General features: G+C 38.4%; 2 protein-coding genes across 3 annotated transcripts in view; both read right to left on the minus strand.

Annotated features, from left to right (window-relative positions):
• nup214 (nucleoporin 214) overlaps positions 1–896 on the minus strand; it is a 29263-nt gene extending 28367 nt beyond the window's left edge. Inside the window, exon 1 of the mRNA XM_088356100.1 lies at positions 713–896. Within this exon, the coding sequence (XP_088212226.1) occupies positions 713–754 (42 nt within the window). The 5' untranslated portion in view covers positions 755–896. The remainder of the gene's footprint in view (positions 1–712) is intronic.
• Positions 897–15639: 14743 nt separating this feature from the next.
• nacc2 (NACC family member 2) overlaps positions 15640–23905 on the minus strand; it is a 68197-nt gene continuing 59931 nt past the window's right edge. For both annotated transcript variants that reach the window (XM_088356102.1, XM_088356103.1), the window contains exons 5-7: positions 21278–21383; positions 21029–21126; positions 15640–19633 (exon numbers count right to left, since the gene is read on the minus strand). In XM_088356102.1, the coding sequence (XP_088212228.1) occupies positions 19116–19633; positions 21029–21126; positions 21278–21383 (722 nt within the window). In that variant the 3' untranslated portion in view covers positions 15640–19115. The remainder of the gene's footprint in view (positions 19634–21028; positions 21127–21277; positions 21384–23905) is intronic.

Here is a 23905-nt window from a genome sequence, read left to right on the forward strand (position 1 = left end):
AACAACACACAATTGGTACAAACAAAACAAAAATCCTCAGTCAAAACTGGCAGATGACTACAAATTCCAAAGAACTCTTATGCTACATTCATTTTTATCATTAAGTATGATGATGACTTTTTGGTCCGGTGTAACTTTTTTGAAAAACATAACACTGCTATTTTCATGAACAATTTTGAGGCTATCATCATAAAATCTCATTCTTTGTACTTTCTGGATGAGGACATTCGATAAATACAACCAAATCTTTATGTTCACATTTTAAGACATTCGGGAATTAAATTCAAGACATTTCAATGTGAATTAAGGCCTTATTTTTAATAATTAATTCCATGCCATTAGACTGGCTGACAACTACTTCAGGGTGTCCCCTGCTCATTGACCGAAGATGGCTGGGATGGGCTCCAGCACGCCCGCGACCCTGGTGAGGATAAGCAGTGCAGATAATTGATGCAATTCAAAGCCTTTTAGGACTTTTTAAGGATCCGCAGGAACCATGTAGTAACAGATCGAACTGTGCGCGCACTATCAGTAGGCAACCGACCTAGCCTATAAAATTAACAGAAGTCTGTAAAAATGTTGAGTAACAATTGATGTAAACAGTCAAGTTTAAGCCTACACAGAATAGGTTTGTATAAAAGCTATACACACCGGCTAGCATATAGCACATGCTAACAAGTACAGGCTACACTGAGAGAAAACAAGCGCTTACCTTCATTTCCCTTTCGGGAGGGGAGTCGGTGTCGTCGCTCATTTTCAAGCATGCAGATAACAACGTTTTGAAATGAGGTGTTTATCTCAAAATTACTCTTACGAGCAATAATTTTCTTAGCATGCAGCGTTTCTTGGGTCGTGTGACAGAAGCCAGCACGCCACCTTCCGCGCGATTTCAGTCCGGCAACAACTACGTCACATCTAAACCAGGACAGACAATCGAGTCCAGACGGAAGTGGCCGTAATATTGTCCTACAGCTTTTACAAACTAGTTTTGAATTACTAATTTTTATTTTAAGATGTATTCAGACATATAATTAGAGAGTACCTACCTATTTATAAAGGTTTAAATAGAGGTTAAAACATTTTTTTTACTATTTCGTTTAAAATAGAATACAGTGGGACCTACGGTAACTGCAGCCTTCCCTTCGTACACTGGGTCTGTTGACTCACTTACAAACAACTTCAATACTGCTTTGGTAAATGTTCTTGATTCTGTGGCGCCCCTAAAGTATAAATTCCGACCCAAGAAGAATACACCTTGGTTTACTGAAGAAACTAGGTTACTCAAACAAAGTTGCAGAAAAATGGCGCACTACTAAGCTGGAGGTTTTTCGACTGGCCTGGTGTGACAGTTTGCTGAAATATAAAGTAGCTCTTGCCTCAGCTAAAGCTTCGTATTTCTCTAAGATTATTGTTGAACATAAGAATAATCCAAAATTTTTATTTGACACAGTGGCGAAACTTACCAGACAACAACTTAACCCAAATGGTTGCACTCATTCTGCTAATGACATTATGGAATTTTTTAATAAAAAGATTCAACTAATCAGGAATGAAATTTTAAAAGAACGCTCTGTTTCCTCCTCCTATATCAAAGATGTGGAGGTGCTAGGTATGGACTGTGTCAGCGGTTGTTTAGAAACATTCTCCAGTTTCAATGAATTGTCCCTTGATAATCTAACACAGATGGTCAGTAGGGCCAAACAAACTACGTGCCTGCTTGATCCGTTTCCAGCTTCACTGGTGAAGGATCTGTTTGAGATCTTAGGACCATCAGTTTTAAATATTATTAATATATCGATATCCTCGGGTATTGTTCCTGTAGCCTTCAAGTCTGCCGTCATTAAACCCACGCTTAAGCGACCTAACCTTGACCCAGAAAGCCTAGGTAATTATAGGCCAGTGTCAAATCTGCCATTTCTTGCGAAATTACTTGAAAAGGTCGTTGCACAGCAGCTAAATGACTTCATGTCAGAAAATAACCTTTTTGAAACTGTCCAGTCAGCATTTAGAGCAAATCATTCTACTGAGACAGCCCTTGCAAAAGTAACCAATGATCTCCTTTTAACAATAGATTCTGGTGCCTCATCAATGTTACTGCTGCTGGATCTCAGCGCTGCTTTTGATACGGTCGACCACAACATATTATTGATTCGTCTAGAACGCATTGGTATCTCAGGAACTGTACTCTCGTGGTTTAGGTCCTACAGGGAGTGCAGAATTATTAGGCAAATGAGTATTTTGACCACATCATCCTCTTTATGCATGTTGTCTTACTCCAAGCTGTAAAGGCTCGAAAGCCTACTACCAATTAAGCATATCAGGTGATGTGCATCTCTGTAATGAGAAGGGGTGTCGTCTAATGACATCAACACCCTATATCAGGTGTGCATAATTATTAGGCAACTTCCTTTCCTTTGGCAAAATGGGTCAGAAGAGGGACTTGACAGGCTCTGAAAATTCAAAAATAGTGAGATATCTTGCAGAGGGATGCAGCACTCTTAAAATTGCCAAGCTTCTGAAGCATGATCATCGAACAATCAAGCGTTACATTCAAAATAGTCAACAGGGTCGCAAGAAGCGTGTAGAAAAACCAAGGCGCAAAATAACTGCCCGTGAACTGAGAAAAGTCAAGCGTGCAGCTGCCAAGATGCCACTTGCCACCAGTTTTGCCATATTTCAGAGCTGCAACATCACTGGAGTGCCCAAAAGCACAAGGTGTGCAATACTCAGAGACATGGCCAAGGTAAGAAAGGCTGAAAAACGACCACCACTGAACAAGACACACAAGCTGAAACGTCAAGACTGGGCCAAGAAAAACCTCAAGACGGATTTTTCTAAGGTTTTATGGACTGATGAAATGAGAGTGAGTCTTGATGGGCCAGATGGATGGGCCCGTGGCTGGATCGGTAAAGGGCAGAGAGCTCCAGTCCGCCTCAGATGCCAGCAAGGTGGAGGTGGGGTACTGGTATGGGCTGGTATCATCAAAGATGAGCTTGTGGGGCCTTTTCGGGTTGAGGATGGACTCAAGCTCAACTCCCAGTCCTACTGCCAGTTTCTGGAAGACACCTTCTATAAGCAGTGGTACAGGAAGAAGTCCGCATCCTTCAAGAAAAACATGATTTTCATGCAGGACAACGCTCCATCTCACGCATCCAAGTACTCCACAGCGTGGCTGGCAAGAAAGGGTCTAAAACAAGAAAAACTAATGACATGGCCTCCTTGTTCACCTGATCTGAACCCCATAGAGAACCTGTGGTCCCTCATCAAATGTGAGATTTACAAGGAGGGAAAACAGTACACCTCTCTGAACAGTGTCTGGGAGGCTGTGGTTGCTGCTGCACGCAATGTTGATCGTGAACAGATCAAAGCACTGACAGAATCCATGGATGGCAGGCTTTTGAGTGTCCTTGCAAAGAAAGGTGGCTATATTGGTCACTGATTTGTTTTTGTTTTGTTTTTGAATGTCAGAAATGTATATTTGTGAATGTTGAGCTGTTATATTGGTTTCCCTGATGAAAATAAATAATTGAAATGGGTATACATTTGTTTTTTGTTAAGTTGCCTAATAATTATGCACAGTAATAGTCACCTGCACACACAGATATCCTCCTAAAATAGCTCAAACTAAAAAAGCCCCACTCCAACTTCCAAAATATTCAGCTTTGATATTAATGAGACTTTTGGGTTCATTAAGAACATGCTTGTTGTTCAATAATACAATTAATCCTCAAAAATACAACTTGCCTAATAATTCTGCACTCCCTGTACCTGTCAGACAGGATGCAATGTGTTAACTATGGCAATATGACCTCTAAACAATCTAATGTCCCTTGTGGTGTTCCTCAAGGCTCTGTACTTGGCCCCCTTCTTTTTAGTATTTATATGATCCCGCTTGGTGACATTATCCGCAAGTATAATATTAGTTTCCATTGCTATGCAGATGACACTCAACTGTATGTGCCACTGGAAAAAACTGGAAATGTAAGTTTTAGAAATCTGGAGGATTGCCTTACTGAGATTCAAAGATGGATGTCAAATAATTTTTTACGCCTTAACCCAGAAAAAACTGAAATGTTGATTATTGGTCCAGCTCACTGTCGTCATTTGTTTTCAAACATTACCCTGAACCTAGACAAATGTAATATCACCCATAGTGACTCGGTCAAAAATCTAGGTGTTATATTTGATCCTAATCTGTCGTTTCAGTTACATGTGAAAAATATTACTAGAATAGCTTTCTACCACCTCCGTAATATTGCGAAGATTAGTTCAATGCTGTCCCAATCAGATGCAGAGATTTTAATTCATGCGTTTATTACTTCTCGGCTTGATTACTGTAATGTATTGCTTTCTGGTCTCCCGATGTCTAGCATTAAAAGTTTGCAGCTGGTTCAGAATGCGGCAGCTAGACTTTTGACTAAGACTAAAAAGTTTGAGCATATTACACCTGTATTGGCCAACTTGCACTGGCTCCCAGTCCACTTAAGATGTGACTTTAAGGTTCTCTTATTAACATATAAATGTTTGCATGGGCTTGCACCCTCTTATCTCTCTGATTTGATTTCCCCCTATGTTCCTGCACGGAGTCTGCGCTCGGAAAATGCCGGTCTACTTGTGATTCCGAGAGCCAAGAAGTCTGCGGGCTCGAGAGCGTTCTCCATCCGGGCCCCGGTGTTGTGGAATGCCCTGCCTCTGGAGATAAGATCTGCAACCTCAACGGAAGTTTTTAAATTGAGGCTTAAGACACACTTCTATTCCAAAGCATATGATTGATGCCCACCTCGTATTCTGTTTTGTCCTGTCTTTTTCTGAGGCCTGCCTGGCTGATACGAAGGAGAAGGATGATTTGGGATGGGTCAGCGGACCGGGGTCTGACCTGCAGCATGTCAACCCCTGCATTTACCAGCTGGCGTCGTCGTTGATGTCATGCTCTTTCCGGACATTTTCAACATCTTACCTAGTGTTTACTATTCTGTGTACAGTAATGCTAATTGTAATTCACCCTGTTCAATCCTGGAAGGGGGATTACCACATGTGAGGTCCTTTCTCAAGGTTTCTCTTTTCTCCTCACACTGAGGTTTTTGAGTTTTTCCTTGCCCGCATGCTGGTTTGCTAGTTTAAGATCAGGTAACTGTGTAATTTTGTAACTGTAATCCTGTGCAGTCCTTTGAGACATTTTGTGATTAAGGGCTATATAAATAAATTTGACTTGACTTGACTTGACTTGACTTGACCTCGCTACTTTGCGGTTCCACGTTTGCGGGTTTGGAGCTTCGCGGGTCTAAAAAATAATAATAATAAAATAAAATAATTAAAAAAATATATATATATTTTTGTTTTGTTTTAAGCATTTTTGAAGGGGCGTCGCTACTTTGTGGTTCCACGTTCAAAGGTTCAGAGCTTCGCAGGTCTAAAAAAAAAATAATAATAAAATAAAATAAATTTTTTAAAAATGATTTTTTTTTTTGACCATTTTTGAAGGGGCATCGCTACTTCGTGGTTCCACGTTCGCGGGTTCAGTGCTTCGCAGGTCTAAAAAAAATTAATTATAAAATAATTTAAAAAAATATATATATATTTTTTTTAAAGCATTTTTGAAGGGTCGTCGCTACTTCGCGGATTTTAACTTTTCGTGGGTGGTTTTGGTCCCCATTAACCGCGATACCTGAGGGATTACTGTATTATTTTTAAGAATCTACACTTACAATCAAATGAACATGCATTTTTTTGAATACTCATATTTAGACATGCATGCAACATATTTAGACATAGCATTCGATAATATACACTGATCCTTAAAGGTCCAAACAGAGGATAAAACTATTCAACATAAATATTTTACCGCATTTAGTCTACAAAAGCAAAGCAATGATCAAAACACCAACGAGGACTTGTGCATCTGACAACAAATACTACTTTATTCTTGTAAAAAAAAAAAAAACAAGGAATGATTGGATCAAACTACGGAATCAGCATTAACAATTGATGCCAGATATATCTGCTACTCGCGTTTGGGTTTGTCAAAGTTAGCGGGACAGTCTGTAGTATTCAGTGTCTCCTAGTGGTAAATACTTAATTTCTTTAATAATAATATTAATAATAATAATAATAATTTGAATGATATGGAAAAACGACTATTGACTATTATATGAAGATTCATTTTTTAAATAAATTTATTAAATACTCCCAGCTCAATACATTTTAAAATTATGCACTTTGTTAAAGCAGTCTTCATAGTTTGTATTCTTTCTTGAGCTTTTAGCAGACGATATCTAGCGCCCAAATAATACGCACTGTCCTTTTTAGTGAAAAGCAGCTGGCGTTCATAGGCGTGGCTTTCCCAGACAAATCATGGGCATTGGAAAAAGTGAAAATTTCTCATTTAACAATTAATTTTACTTTTATGTAAATGGGAATAAATGTCCATTTCTCGCCTTTTTAATTTTATTTTTATCTATAGATGCCTTTGCCTTTCCTAGCTTAGTGTGACTGTGGGCATGCAGCTAGAAACACTTAAATCGTGCCAGTTAAACTTTTAATAATGTTGAATCAAGTACTGTATTTTTTGCATGATAAGGCGCATCGGCTGAAAAATGCACGCCCCAAAAATAGTCTTTATTCATATGTTTTTCATTCATAAGACACATGAAATTGAGACTACAGTAAGAGCTATAGTGTTTATTTCTGCACCCCATGGATCAAAGGTCACATGCTTGGCAGAATAAGAGCCATGACGGAAAGCAAAGAAGCACTTTCGCACACAGAACTAGAATTAGCATTTGAGTTGAAACAAATACCAAGAACCATGACAGAAAAATATAACCAATATAAAAACCAGCAAGGTTCTGAGCCCGATTTGGAATTTTAGCGTATCCGTTTTGATGAAGACAGAAGACGGCAATGATTATCTGCAATTCAACAGACGGATTAGTGTAGTGCCGAGGCACCTCACAGGCAGTCCTCAAGTATTCCAGGATTTACAGCAAACATTTTTTCCAAGGTACGTTTGATGTATTTCCGAGCAATTGTATCTTAAGTGGGTATGAGTCACGTCAAGAACACTCAACATAATAAGTTAGAAATTTATGTAAAGTTCGAGAAAATATGTTACATAGATTTTAAAATAATTACTTTTATTTTTTCTGCAAAATTAGACCGTCATATATTGACAATATGATGCTAATTCTGTACGCATAAGGTGGGGTTGACTCAGCAAATGTAATTACAAGCAGTGTCTGAAACTCATGACAAAAAGTTACCACACACGAGGGCAGACAACTCTGAAAAGTTGCAGGCCCAGCTATAAAGTATCCTGCCCCATTTTTTCACAACTTTGAACACAATAAGACGACTAATCGCAAAAAAAAACATTGTTGCAAAGGATTAAGGATTGGTAATCAGAATATATAACAGAACAACACTTTAAAATTAAGTTTATTATAAATCTATAACATTTATTGCATGTATATGACATCACTGTTGGGCAGCACGGCGGGGCAGTGGTTAGCGTGTGTGCGGCACAGTTCTAAGGTCTTGGGAACCTCTTGTGTGGGTTCAAATCCAGCTACCGGACTAACTGTGCGGAGTTTGTATGTTCTCCCCGTGCTTCCTCGGGGCACTCCGGTTTCCTCCCACATTCCAAAGATATGCATTTCAGGTGGATTGGCCGGTCCAAATTGTCCCTAGGTGTGACTGAATGAGCGAGTTGTCTGTCCCTGTGTGCCCTGCGATTGGCTGGCAACCAGTTCAGCGTATCTCCTGCCGACTGCCCGGTGATTGCTGGGATGGGCTCTAGAACCCCCACGACCATACTGAGGATAAGTGGTGCAGCTAATGAGATGAGACATCGCTGTTTTCCATCTGCCATCAGTATGTACCTGTATTCACTCATCTTCATTCATGCAATGTTTGCGTTGCGTTGTCTGCTACAAGCCACGTGAACTCTTTCCACGATGCTTTTAATATACGTTTACGTTTTGTAGCGTCATAAATTTTGTTAGCTTCTTTTGAATCTTTCTTCTGGGGCTGAGGTTTTGGCTTGACTCGACCTTATAACGCTCGGGAAAGTCCCGAAGCACTAAGTTATTCGATGCAGGCTTCTGATTGGCTGCAGAGTATGCAAATTCCGAAATTTCTAAACCGAGCGAAGATTTTGAAATCAGAACAAAGCAAACGTTTGATTTGGAAAAAAAAAAATAATTGAAAAAAAAGCGAAATATATATTTTTTTCCCTTTCTTGAAAAAGTTGCGACCACCCAGGCGGAGACGTTTTGAAAAGTTGTACGGCAGACGTAAAAGATGCATGCCCCGGGCGTCTGGACAGACGTTATTTCAGATACTGTTACAAGGATACGGGAAAAATGTGCATGCTGATGAAAAAAAAAATTCCATATGTGGTGATTTAAGGACATTTTTTATTAGAAAGCAGATTTTTCTGTATTGCATTGAAAGAAATTAGGAACCTTTGACTACACAACTGGTGATGGGACACCATGATGGGAATGAACCGTCCATTTTTTAAATGCAACATCAAAATGGCAACTTGCAATAATACCTCATACATATTATTATTGATGCTGGAATCAGAAGGCGCATAAACATTTTTTCAAAATGTAAAAGCAATGCTGAAATCGTCCCATTTGATATAGGTCCAAGCTGGCAAGTAAAGAATGTCCAACGGTTAAAATGTGGAGTTGCATGATAAAGTCTTCTTTTTTTCTCATGTTGAGGTCAGCCTAATGGAGCTTAAGAGTCCTGGTCCGAAGCACCAATGAATCAGTCTTTCTTATACACACTTTTGGGTCCCTCCCAAGAATTAGATCAGCAAAAGAGGATGACCCGGAATAAAAGCGAGAGCACAGCAGTTCATGTGGCTTCCTCCCAGAGTGCATCCTGATTGTCAGCGCTAAAAACACATGGCTTTAAAATAAAAGGTGCGGTTTCCTCGTTTCACAATGACACTCTGTTATTTTTGTTGTTTACAAATTCTGAACTTAAGCAGGATTTCCCAAACTGATGCTTGTGGGTCCCCTAAGTGTGGTTTTAAACAGATTAAGTGAACTTTTGTTTTTGATTCGGTAATTATCAAAGCAAAATACTCTTGCATAGTTTTTAAAAGAAAAGAACCTTCCGTCTTTCATGAATGGAAATAATTATAGAATTTCAAGGCATTCTTTGAGAAGTCACCAATCAATGCGAAATACATTAGCACATTTGAATTCATTAAATATAATCAAATTAAGTAAAAATATTTTCATTTGGACATATTCTAGGGCCTTGTTCGACACTGGGTCTTATAATTTTTCTCAACCAACATGTAAATATTTTTGAGTGCATCCTGAATTAAAGGCAGTGTGTATATTATTTAGCGCCTGCTGAATGTTCAAAACTAAATTAATTGAAAAAAAATAACAGCATAATAGTAAGGTTGAGAAATCTCCATTTATTTTACTTAACATGAGCTAGAGGGAGCTGACATAAAAATTCGACATCATGCCGTTACGGGTACCCCCCCTAAAAAAAAAAAAAAACTTGCAAGGGACCGGACAAAAAAATAAGATAAATAATGTTGCTTAGTAACATAATCGCTGTGGTTTTTATTCTTAGTTGTGCTTTTTAGCACAAGTTTTTTTGTTTGCACCTCACAATACAGCAACCTTTAGTGGTCAAATAACACACACTGTCCCTTTAGAGTTACAAAAAAACAAATGCGTCAAAAAACAAAGTCAGTGTACATAAAAGAGTGTTTATTTATCATTAATGCAATGAGCTAATGCAATCAATTAGGAATTCTATACTTCATTAATTCCTGCAATTCTGAAACACTATTAAAATATTGGTTTGAAAGAAAATGCTTCCTGAAATAGGGACCTTGCTAACTTTTGGGGCTACACATTTACCCTTAAATGGTGCAAAGCAATTTAATTAAAAATGAAAATAAATGACATAAAAAAATCAGTAACTGCCTCTAGTTTGTTCGGGGCCAGCCCACTAGAAAACAAATCTTTTGATGTTTAAAGCTAGTCACTGGGAAGTCATGTTACCATATTTTCCATACTACAAAGTAACACCCCCCCCCCCCCCCCCCCAAAAAAAAAATACAATTGCCAGAAATGTCTAAAGTGTGCATTATAATTGCTTGCGCCTTCTAGATGTGAAAATATGTTAATTCTTTTGGGACTATAAAGCCCACCAGATTACAAGGCGCACCTTCAAAACAGCCTTTGGGGAAGGATTTGTCATACATGAGGCGCATAGAATGAAAACTACCGTAAAAATTAGGGTTGCATGAAAAAATACGTCATAAAACAAAAAAAAAATCGTATTTGATAAAACAGAAACTAACATTGTGAAAGCTGGTTTCACCACTAAAACATATTTATTCATAAATGTTTACTGTATGCAGCAGCATGTCATTGTAATCATGTATTTCCAATTTACCAGTAATTGAATTATTTACGTTTTACCTAATAAAAAATATCTTTTGACAATTGACTTCTTCATATCGCCTTATCTTAAAATATAACAGTAAAGTGTCACATGTCATTTTATTGTCTAGTCTCTGTGACGATTTCTTGAACGGCACCATCAATACTCATAGGGAAGACGCTCGTCTATAGCAGATTTGGCAAATCCTGCTTAAAATCCCCCTAAAGTGCTAGTTCAAAGACAAATACATAAACATTCAAACATTTTAGTGCATTTTTTTTATATCCTCAAAAGTCCGCTGAAAAATCAAATGCACCACCGGGGGGAATCATCCGACATCGATCCCCCGCACTATCTTCACGCCGTACACAAAGACATTCACTAAAAAGGCCCGACAAAGTGTTTGCTGTGACGAGGAAATGAAAAAGAAAACGTACAGAACAGAAGCCAGCCTGCAGAAACACTTCACAGTCTTGTGTTGAAAAAGTAGCGTTAATACACGGTGCATAAAAGGTCAGAGAGGTTTCATCAGGTTAACTTTCAATGGCATGCATTTGGATGGAACGAGCGCTCCCTCATTTTGCATAACAATACTTTTTTTTTTCTTTTGACACTTTATGATGACCGTCCAACAAACGAGTGGGTGTGAAATAATCGGAGGGAAAGCAGAGGGAAATAAGCACTTGGGGGAAAAAAAACAACAACCAGGGCCTTTTGTTTTCTTTGTCAGTATAAAGTGTGGCATGACATCGTCGGGCTATTGCGACAAGAAAAGTGAGGAAATGTCATTTTTATAAAAAGTGCTTTCGTCTGGATACAGTTTTACAAAACACGCACGAATATGTGGCTTTTGCTTCACTAAGGTTTTAAGATACGAAGGGAAATAATTACAATTCGTCAAAGATTATCTAAACGAGTATTTCTCAACCTTTTTGGAGCCAAGGCAGATTAGTTTCATAAAACATCTTGAAGCACAAAATCTGTCCAAAATATTAAGAAATTAAATCCTGGCACTAGTTTCAATTTAAAAAAAAAATCTTAAATCATAGTGTTGCCTAAATTGACATGATTACGTTTTTCTTATCAATGATGGTCACTTGAGGTAATACAGGTTATTCCTTTAATAAATCCTGCAGTAATTCTGGATCTCAGTATATTTCTATACATTTCTTGAAGTATTTACTACATTTTATTGTTGTTTACTAGCAAAATAACAATCAGCAAAACTTATCTGCAAGAAGAATATTTTTTTTCCACCACATCTTAACCTTTTACAGTGTTTTGGGGTATTTTATTTGAACAAGAATAGGCACATTTCGCTTAATTTTAATATATTATTGTTGGGGAGTCAAATCTTAAACAGCTTCTTAAAAAATATGTTATTAAATACAATTCCCAACTACCTAATGAGTAGATAACTAGTACTAACGGAAAGGGGGACATGAATGTGCTGCCACTTACTGATATGGATAAATGTTAGTTTATTGGTTGATCACTGCAGAAAAGAACACCATTGTTTAGTATTTTCCTAATTTAATATCAGGCAAGTTCCTGCGGCACACTAGTGTGCCCTGGCACATTGGTTGAAAAACACTGATTTAAACAGTTTGGCTTTTCACCTGTAAATTGCATTTTTTTCCATCCAGATTGTCTTTAATTTACCCAAAGATACCGGTCTTTAAAATATACACTTTTTTAAACAGATATGCATTTTCCTTTTACCAATTTTACATAAAAATTATTTCACATTTACGATGGTGACTAATTACTTCTGTGGTCAAAATCTGATTAGTATCGATTTTTTTCTCACTTAAAAAACATTAGCATTATATGATATTGGGTTTAAAAACAGTAGTTTTATAGATCAGGTTCTGCACATTTACAGCTTTCATAAGACAGTTAAACCCCTAAAAAAGGGGGGAAGGGGGTTGGCATTTAATTCAGATATACAGTCTTGGTGCACATCAATAACACCCGCAGTTACAGTCTACAGTCTAAGGCACGGCTTCCTACTCCTTTACCACAGTGTAGCATTTCTAATGCCTTTCCATAGATTATCCAATCATCTTACTCGGTTTGTTTGTCCAGTAAAACTATGGAAAGAAAAGCACAAAAAAAAAGAATGTACATGTTTTAATCAACCCAAAATGTACTAAGATGAAATGAAAATTTTTATTTTAATCATTAAGAGGCAAATCAAAATTCAGTGGTCAAGAGTTTATTGATGTACGGCCATTTTTTTATTTTAAAATGAAGTATTTTTCTGTTCTTTTTTTCATTGCTGACAAAGGAAATGAAAACTGCCTACTGTAGCAAATGTTTACCCGCATTTTATGTATGTTGGTGCAATTTATACAGAAGAGCAATTTCCCCAAAACACTAAAAATGTTGGAATTGGGGAGCATAAAGACGACCAGATATTTTCTACGTTTAGAGGTAGTAGCAGAGATATAAAGCACAGCCAACAGTAACTCTTCTGCCTGTTTTGAGTATGGAACGAACTGACCAGAAGACCAAACTTAAATTGAGACATTTCCAATGATGGAGGTAGCATCAGATTGATAATAGAGGTGGAATGAGACCTGCATTATAAGTCCCCATACAAAAAGCAGCAACTGAATTTTATCATTCGCTCACATAGAATAAGATGACCTGATAATTTTCCGCCATTAGAGGTAGTAACGGCATACCTGTCAAGTTATGTTTTTCCCGAATTTTATACGTTTTCCGATCATATTGAATTGTGTATGTTTCTGAAGTTCAGTGGTAGGCACATTTGCTTACTACGCAAAAGGTCCCCAGTTCGAGACCGCGTGGAAACATACGTTGGCCTGAAGAGAGATGGGTGCCACCAGGCTGTACTTGCCCAAGACACACCACAGGAAATGGTGCCCCTAAGGTCCTAGAGGGTAAGGGATTCAACCAACCAACCAATCAACCGTGCAGTTAAACCATTTTTGAACGGGATCTTTTTTTTTTAACTCATTTTTTCATTTAGACGATTTTTTTCTTGCCGATTTCTAATCAGAATTGTCCAGGTCAGGCATGTCAAGCGTAGGCCCGCGGGCCAGATCCAGCCCATTGGATGATTCAATCTGGCCCACCATACATTTTTAGGTATATAAAAAAACAAAACAACCGGGCCTGTGAGGCATTTCTATCAAAAGTTGTTCTTTGTTTTGTTTTTTAAAAATGCAAACCAAATCTTTTCTCCGGCCACTAGAGGGCAGTGTTGAGTTTGTATCGCGTGGTGAGTTGGTTCAGGTATAAAACTGCATTCACTAGACTGTTCAAATAAAACAGTCACATAATTAATGCGTAAAATACTTCCCCCCCAATGTTTGCAAATAAATGTGTCGAGTTTAGAAATATCCCTTGTCACCCATGATTGTAATATGTAGGGTAGGTTACTAATGTAGGCTGCATGTTTAAGCATAATACTGAAATACAAAGCTAAATATTTGGAGTTTACATTCTTTTACTGATGCGGCCCGCCTCATATAAGAAAGTCTGGATCCAGCCCCAGGGCCAAACTGAGTTTGACAACGCTGCTATATAGTATTTCTTGCTCTAAGTAAATAGGTGCCACATTGTGTTTTTAAGGTTTATTTGCGCTTAATAAGGGAAATTGCAATCATTAATAAAGGGGCAATTGTCTGAAGTTGACAGGTGTGTAACAGGCACATTCCCAGTTCCACCTGTCTGTGAAGCACTATTTCACCTGAACATAACAACCAAGACCATCCCAAATATACCCTTTTCCAAATTCATTCTTTAGCATAAAGGAAACTGACACAGAATGAGGCGACAAAAAAAACGTTTTTTTGGGTTTCTGAGGTAGTAAAGCCTCAGTGGGATGGGAGTGCAACTAGCTCAAGCCCCTTTGTCCGTTTATTCTGTGTTTTGGGTGTGGATGACAACCATCACCTCCAGAGGTAGTGGTAACGGCACCAAAAATTGCCAGAAGTAGAAGTTGTGTTTTGACTACCTCGATGAATTTAACGATACAGTAGGGGATGAAACGGATCCAACAATTTTCCGCCTGAAAGGTAGTCTTAACGCTGACAAAAAAGCTGTCAATTGTCACCATTCTATAAAAACAGCACCAACACAGAACGGGAGGGTTAACTATGTCGGATAAACACAAGCACTAGCTAATAAAACTGCATTTGATTCTGCTGTATGGGTTGTATTATGTTTGCAAGGTTTTTTTTCGAGATAACACAAACGGCGCAGTCACCCACTTTTGCTGGGTTCTGTGTAAAATGGCTTATAAATACTTGGTCATCAGTCACACGGCAATTTTATGGTATCTCAATGAAAATGAATGAATGAAAACTAAAGTGAAATGAAGAGGATACTGATTTTTTTTTTTTAAGTTTGTTTTAGACGGTTTTTATATTGACAGGGTGGCTGAATTAGACCAATTAGAGTGAAGGTCGTAATTTGAGAAAATACACCAAAATAACACTACGGTAGGAGAGTTATATCATTTTTCATAGTTAAATCCAAAATTTGAATGTCAGAGATTTAAAAAGAAAACACACACATAGCTAGACCTTTTTTTCAGAAAATCAATTAATACATATTTGGAAATTTAACAAAATATATATTTTGCTTTTGAAGTATACCTATTGTAATTGACTTTTTGAAGTCAATCTCGAAATAAATAACATTCTTAATGATATTGTAATTTGTCGAGTCTAAGGATTTACCTCTAATGGAAGACAGTTAAGGGACGTTTTCTACAACGGGGGTGGGCTAACGTTTACATTCATTTGAGCCTATCAGCTATTCTTGTCTTTACTAGCCCTAATATAAGTGAATTGAAAACAAAAATAAACTAAAAAGACACTGTAAACATTATGTACATCATTACCAATAGTGCAATTACAACTCTGTACCCTTTGTGCAGGACCATCTTAAAGCTCGCCTCCAAATAACCTTTCAAATGGCACATTGTTTTAGAGTAAACACACATTCCAAATATAACCGGGGCATTAGAATATATTTGTACTGGGGGAGAAACATCAGTTTATTTTATTTTGAAACAGTGTTCGGCAACCACTGGTCCGCGGACCAGCACTAGGCTGTTTGGTACCAGACTGCATATAAAGAAAAAAATGCTCCTGCTCCTTGCTTATAACACACACACACACATATTATATATATATATATATATATATATATATATATATATATATATTCATGTATGCAATTTTTACTACTTAAATAAACCTCAAAAATTGTGAGGTTTCTCGCGGTATATTACTGTATTTGAGCAATGATTGATCAGTCGCAAATGGCGCCTGCCACTTCTGCTCAACATTGCATGCAACAGGAAATTTTGGCCGTAAGAGTGCTATTGATGACATAGGAGAAGGCATTAGGTTTTTTACTCACACTACCACATCGTCTCGCCTTTTTTATTACAGTGTTGTACAACATGGCATTGTAATGCAGCGTTATGGCAATTAGTTAAGCCAAAACAATGTTGTACAATAACTCACCAATCATGTTTATCATCCATCCTTGGTACTTGTGCATGCAGTGTAATAGTATGGATAAAGTGGCACCCAAAATTGAGCATTATGGGAATGAGTTCAGCCAAATCAATGCTGTACAACAATTGGCCAATCACGTGCGCCACTGAGATAGAAAAACGCATGACAACGTGGTACCGTGAGTAAAAAAGTGATGATGAAATGTAATACCTTCCCCCATGTCATAATAATAATAATAATAATTTCCTTGTATTGTCATTCTGTGTAACAATGTACACAGAACGAAATGTCGATTGCACCTGACCCGTTGTAGCGAGCCGATGGCTGCGGCTGCCAACAGAGGGCGCCGCCGACCACTTTTTAAGTCTTAGGAATGACTCGGCCGGGGCGCGAACCACCGACCTCCCAGTCTCAAAGCGGGCGCCTTACCATCTAGGCTACTGAGCTGCAGGACGCAGTGGGCTAGTGTTAACACAGTGAATCTAGGCATTTTCTTAAATTATTATCGTTGTCTTTACTAATGTCATTAGTGGGCCGGACCGTGGTTATATGTTCAAACATTAAACTGGTCCGTGGCACAGAATAGGTTGGCAACCACTGTTTTCTTTGTTAATATTTTGTGAAGGAATAAATGATAATTTCACAAAAAATCGGGACATGAATAAATAATGGGGGCTGAAAAAGAAAAACAAATGTTTGAGATAAATAATAACTCATTATTTCATATTGTCCTTTAAAAACCATCAATTTGCGCCGGGCGTTTTCAGTCTCAGATTCAGTCACATTTCTCCCACTAGTCTTATAGAGTGCAAATGCAGTAAGCTAGCCATGTTTCGCAAATAATTTATCCACCCCTAACAACAAAACAGGATGGAGCAAGGACCACGTGGATGTGAGGGACCAAAAAGCTTAGCTTAGAAAATCACCCCGCAACCTGTGAGGAAGGTGCGGCAGCGAGCGCTGTAAATTGTGTCAAACACAAGTCACTTCTGGGTCACACCCAAGCGACAACAAAGAGCGCGCCGAGGTAAGAGCTCGTAGGAAAATACGATTAAAAACGCGAATCGGGAATCGTCATTTGAAACTTGCAGTTGTCTGACGATCGGTTGTTAATCATCCGTCCTTGGTACTCGTGCATGCAATGTAACATTAAGTGCGGCTTCTTGTTTTTTAAATCCCAAGACAAGATTATTGTACTACAAAAGCTTTGCTGCAGTGCGTAGATATAATATTTTTTTTTGTTGCGTTGTCGAGCATTTATATTGTTTGTATTCAGTGTGTGTACATGTGGTCTGGAAGCGATATCCAAAAGCAGACGAAGGCATCGTTACATCGGCTAGAACACACAAACTTTAAACTACAACTTTACCGTTTACCGTACTCATTTCCAATTGTGGTCATGTTACCTTATGGAACAGTGTTTCCCTCAATGCTTCATAAGCCAGGTAGGCTGTTGTGAAAACTCTCATTCCGTTTACAACCTTGTATTTCAGCTAAATCTTATTTTTTTTTTCTTGCTATCCCACCAAGTGACGCATCCGATTTCCTGTTGACCTTTAGCCCATGGTAAAATCCACTCTAATCTTTCATGTCCCTAACCTACTTGGCTAGCAAGTATTTCGAGGGAAAACTGCATCAAATACATTTTACAGTTTAATAACATGATAGAAATTGGAGAGTTATCATTTGTGCCCCAAAGTGTCGATTTTTAACCTAATCAAAATTGAGTAAGGGCCGCTGATGTGTACAAGAAAATAAAACCAGTTATTGGTCTATTTGTTTTTTTACGATTGTTGTTTGAAAGCAAATATTTTGATAACCGCTGAAGGTGTCTTCACGTGTAAATGAAGAGCACTTTTTTTCACAAACAGGATAAACTAATAAGTTAGTATGAGTTGAGTAAAGGTTTTTTCCAGCCTAACACCCTAACCTGCACAAAACTATTTTTTAAATATCATCATTAAAAGATTGATGAATGTTAAGAGTATTAGGCTGGAAAAAAATATAATAATATAATTAATCAGCTCGAGGGCTTCGTTTGTAAGGTGCTCTTTAAGTAATTGGAAATAAAATATAAAAAAAACAATTTTGAGTAGTTTCATATACTCAATGGTCAGAGTGAATAAATCATCATAGTTAGATAAAAAAAAAGACTATCTCCGAAATGTGTCTTGGTTTATTATCTAAACCGTCCCTAGCAAGTGAGGCGCTTTAGTATGCCGATCACATTATTATTTGTCAAGGTGATATTCTGAGGAATAGTTGAAAGTCACGGGAAGGTGCAACATCTTGATGCCTGCGTCTGCTTGGAGCGCTTTAGAAAGTCAACAATGGGACGGCTGAACAAAGATGCCTCTGTGTGGCGAATTCCCCTGACGTTTGATCACAAGCTTTTTTTGCCGAAGAAGCACAGAAGAAGAAAGACGACTGGGGAGGAGAACAAGCAAAAGGTTACCGTATTTTCCGGACTATAAGGCACACCCCAAAAACCTATATCGGTCAGAAATGTAAACATGTGCCTTATAATACGGTCCGCCTTATATGCGGACAGAATTGGAAATGTGTTACCGAATTTGTGCAATTATTGATCAGTCGAAAAATTTAACACTGACCACATCTGCATAACAATGGTGTAAAAAAGGATCGAACGGGATAGTAATGGTAAGAGCACCAAATTCTAACCACGAGGCCATGGACGGTTGTTCACAATTGCATAACATAAGATGCAACAGGAATAGAACCCGGATCGGAAAGTGCTGTATCCTATCCGCTAGACGAGGGGTCTCCAACATTTTTCAAGCAGAGTACCACTGTTTGTGACTAATTAGCGCAGAGGGCACCCAGTTTAGTATTCATTTCTAAAATAAAAAAGGGAATCAAGTTTGGTTACTGTGTTATTTCTAGGTCAATTAAGTGTAGTGTTAAATAAACTCAGTAAACCGCCCCACAAAATCATTTTACTAGAAAAACACGATGAACCAGCATTGGTGTGCCATTTTCAGAACAGACCCGCGTGCACCTTAGCGGTCTTTAGGGGGCATCCTGGTTGGAGACCCCTGAACTAGACAATTCGGGATACAGATGACACAGTTCTTATCTCACTTTTTAGTCATTATATAATCTAGTGCGTCCTACAGTGCGGAAAATACGGTAAGTAGAATTTTACACGTTGCCAGAAGACATTCACTGTCCGTTAACTCTCAGACCTGGTCCGAAAGTTTCCTGCTCCGCTGGCGTTTCGCTGCAATTGGACGCTTTGGGGCCATTGGAGAGCAAGTTAGCGTCAGTGTCCAATCCGGCGTCCTCTTTGTCTTCTTCCTGTTCCTCGGGCGCTCCCCCACCCTCCGTTTCAGAGGATGCGGCGGCCCCCGAACCGGGACTACCCTCCGCCTGCGCCGTTTGAGTCCTCATGGGGTCCTTGCGCTCGGGGTACAGCCTCTGCTCGAAGCTCTTAAAGTCGGCCTCGAAGGGGAGTGCCACATGTTGCGGGTTGGTGCCCAGGCCCAGGTTCAGGCTCACAGGCACCGGGGCAGGAGCGGCCATGGCCATGCCGGCGCGGTATACCTCCATGCCATCGGGAAGCATGGACTTGATTTTGGGCAGCCAGCGCTTGCGAACGCGCCGAGCGTTGGTGCACATGTCAGCAGCAATCACATTCATTTCACTCTCCTTGAAGTTAGGGTTGAAGTTTTGACAATAGACTGCAAGAAGCAAAGGAGCAATGACATGAGTATCATATTGCTCTATCATTATCAAAAGCAGCACCATACTGCATGTTAGATTATTCAAATGTGTCACTGAATATGGAGTCACTATTGTGTTTTCTAACTATATTAGTCTCATCTCATCAGCTGCACCGCTCATCCTCATTAGGGTCGCGGGGGTGCCGGAGCCCATCCCAGCAATCATCGGGGAGTGGGCAGGGGACAGTGTCATTATTAAATCACATCATTAATTTTATCATCACATTCATTTTTTGTATTTAATGCACCTTATGCTTATCCACATATTTGAATTTGAGTATTTACCGCTTGTGTTCACTTGACTTTTCACTGTATGCAGTCTTTCAGTGGTTATATTGGTTCTGATTAGTCTGCCCTAATCTTATCATACCACCTGCAAAGTCCAGTTATAACTAGTCTTGATAAAGGTTTGTTTTGAATCTTTGACTCTTGGGTTTTTAGCTACGTTTCGTTTTTGTTATACCACGCCCATTTCCCATAAAAGCAATGTGCAGCGATTTTGTCGATGCTTGATATGGGAGGACGTTGTTCTGTTCACAAGCCCAGAATATTATGTTTATTTCTTTTTTTGTGTCTTTGTAATTAGGCCCATCAACTAAACTGCTCTCTTCAGCTGTTTTTTTTTTCATCCAAATACACAGTGGGAATCCCTGATATTGGATTGAACACGCCACAGGACACGGATTATCTACGGCAACACTGCATATCAGGTTTTTTTTTTCCCGTGAAAAGATTGATATACTACATCAAGTAATGACTGAATAACTAATTTTGTCCAGTTTACATCTAATTTTTAATATATTCTTTTAGTTTGGGGGCGGCAGTAGCTCAGGAGGTAGAGCGATCGTTTTAGGATTAAGGGATCCCAGTTCGAATCCCGGCTTGTCCGTGTTACATGTCGAAGTGTCCTTGGGTAAGACATTGAACCCCTAATTACCCCCAATAAGCAGGTTAGCGCCTTACATGGCTGCACAGATCACAGCCGCTATTGGGAAATGTGAAGCACAATGTAAAGCGCTTTGGGAAGTCTTTGACTTGAAAAGCGCTGTATAAATGCAGATCATTTCATTTCATTTCATTTCATTTCATTTGAAAAACTCAATCGGGAAAATTCCACACAGCAAGAAGTGAGGTAGAAAAATCTGGAGGAATATTAAATAATTATCAAACTTTATCAACCAATAATTTAGATGTTACTTTTGATCTTGACTTCTGATCGCGGCACCAAGTCGTGTTACATTTATTAAATATCAACACTGTATGGTTTTGCAAAGTGGCATTGAGAAGAAAAAAAACAAATTCTAAATTGACCTATATGGCTGCAAAATGTTTATTATTGTTACAAAGACTCACGTTTGACAGCATTGAGGACCCTGCTGTCCAAAGGTTTCCTGCTTGGGTCACTGGTGGAGGAGCGGATACCAGTCCCGCAGCTGTTTGCTAGAGTGTTTCTGCAATGTACCGCAGTGGCCACAGCGAGGCAGAGTCAAAACATACGACAGCACAAATGCATTGCACAATGTGCACACAGATGGAGAGGGAAAGTGCTTAATGTGTGCATTCATGTGGTTTTTACAAGGCACAAAAGAAGCCATCACTTACCGATCAAAGAACGTTGCAAGCAGACGACGCAGCAAAACCTTGTGTTTGATTCCGGCGCAAAGATGACAGTTCATCAGTTGACCTCGTGTCATGAACACCTGTGTACCTGGAGCGGGGAAGAAAGGTGGGAATTTGAGGTGCAAAAATAAATCAGTCAATTAACAACTTCATACCTGCCGATCCCACTGCTTTACGTGTTAAACTATAGTTTTTGCCCCTTAAAAACACCTACTGCCTTTAAAAAATAAATAAAAAAATATCGCTTTTACAAATGTAACCATCAACAAAAACTAATGACTCGACAAACGTATTTTAGTTTATGCCAGCTGTATTTTGAAGCAATTTTGGTGCAGGATCAAATAATATTTCACTACTAACAGGTAATGAAAATAATTCCTGTTCCTTTAAAAAAGTTGATTATCATAACCGCGGGTTTACAGATCAATGATTTCATTATTGCTATCGAATTTCTTTCCCCGTTTTCGAAGACTGCGAGGGCGTGTGTCAACAATGTCCTTTTTTTTCTTTTATGGCTTTTAATTTTTCCTTGTCAGGTAAATAAATGTCATTAGTTAGCATCAAACACGTGCATTATTTATTTGTGTGTGTCTACTATTTTCCTTCTAGGCTGATCAATCATTAACCATATCAATGAACTGAAAATGTGATCATCTAAAGCTAAAATTAAAATATGTTTGTATTGCTTCCTTTATTATAAATGCTAGAGACAATATAAGGCTATGTCGGAATAATTCGGGTGGGAAAAAGTTAGCTCTACCTGCTGGCTGAATCAGTAACCACCGAATTCGATTCTTAATTAAATAAATATAATTTAAAGCAATTTACTCAACAATGGGAAATGCCAAATTTATCGAAAGTTTTGTCCCACCTCTGATTATCACATGCAGTTTGACAAGACGAAGACGAAATACTTATTCAGTTAAACAAGTTTTATAACAACCTGGCTGTCAAATAAGTTCTAATATAGAGTGTTTGCATTGAATATAGACGTTTGGTAACACATATTTTTCGATACTTTGAATTCACTGTGTGTTATCTTACCCACAACAAAATGAAAACATAAACACATGAAAGCTTAATGCTACAAGCTCAAATTACAATTTTTAGTCGTCACAGTAAAGGCAAATTTTGTGGTGTTTCCAAACTACGACATTAAAGGTTAAGCACCGTGAAAGGCAACTAATTTCCAATTTCCAAGTTTATGGGAGTTTCTGTGGTGTTGTTGTGAAGATTTTGTCCGCTAAGGTTTGCGGTTTACTGTAATTATTTATCCTGGTCCCATTTAATTGACAATACAATTACATGGAGGTTTATCACAAAGGAAACAAAATGTCAGCGAAAACAAAATGCTCCATTTTTTTGTCTCAGTCAAATCACTTTGGAAATTGTTAATGGTCATGCTTATTTATGATGTAAGTCAAGAGAATTTCATGTTAGGACAAAAATTACTATCCGTGGAAGCGACACAACTATATGGGCCAGAAATTGATATCACTGCCATTTTGAAGCTTAAGAGTTTTAGAGGTCAAGACACATGTGACAATCTTATGGCGCGGGCGAAATGGGGCACATCAGATCATTTATGTGGCGAGAGCTAAAAATGTTTAAGGGTCTGAAAATAAATGGGTCAAAAGAGTGCTTTTACCCAAAAATTACATTTCCCATTATGCCTATCGACTTTAATATCCACGAAATGACGGCTCAGCGCCCCTACAGTCTGTTTGTACTGATATGTGGAATTGAGGAGTAAATAATCCTAGAAATGAGGTAATTTCTATTTTGTTGGTAATTTGTTCCAGGATTGTGCTTGTATCTGTAATTGCACATATCACAAGCACATTTTCTTAATACAAAATAACTGACAACCAATGAATTTGCTTCTAGGCTCCCAAAAACATCTAAGTTAACCCTAAATAGCTAAAATCGACATCTTCCTTAACATTTAAAACACGTTAAAGAGTACACAAAATGACTTAAAAGCCCCAATCCCTAGAGGTAATGTCTGGAAATTCTCAGGACTTGGATTTTCTCTTGCATGTTGAACAAAATGTCTGTTCAAAAGACATCTTGTCTCGAATTGTGACTTGTATGTTTAATAAATTCAGAGTTACATTACATGAAGGCACAGTTACATTTATTTAAATACCAATTACATTTAGTTACATTTGTAAGTTAGATCAGGCCCTTTAAGGATAGCATTTAAGTGATCTGCCACTCAGTGAAAACGAGTTAAAATATATGTCTCTGTGCAGATTTTATTTGAGTCTTTAGCCCTGGTTGTTGCTATAGAAACATTTCAGCACTAACATTTCAGTGACAGCATTGATTTAGGAGAAAAGTCATTTGAGTACTCAGAGCAGTGAATAACGATGCAGACTGCGCACAATAGCTAACATTGCCTTGCACTAGCAACTGACAGCACGTCAGGAATATTAGCATGCACATGCGAAATGTTGGGACTATTGCGGTACGAAGGTAGCTAGTATTGTAATGCGTTATTTATGACATTTTGTAACTCAACTGGCGTAACTACATGGTGCCTTATTCAACTACTTATAAGCAGATCACAAATAACATCCTCTGATTGTTAATTATTCCTGCTTTAGT

The sequence above is a fragment of the Urocampus carinirostris genome, chromosome 16 (genome assembly GCF_059441175.1).
Source record: "Urocampus carinirostris isolate Australia breed hairy pipefish chromosome 16, RoL_Ucar_1.0, whole genome shotgun sequence".
Lineage (NCBI taxonomy): Eukaryota > Metazoa > Chordata > Actinopteri > Syngnathiformes > Syngnathidae > Urocampus > Urocampus carinirostris.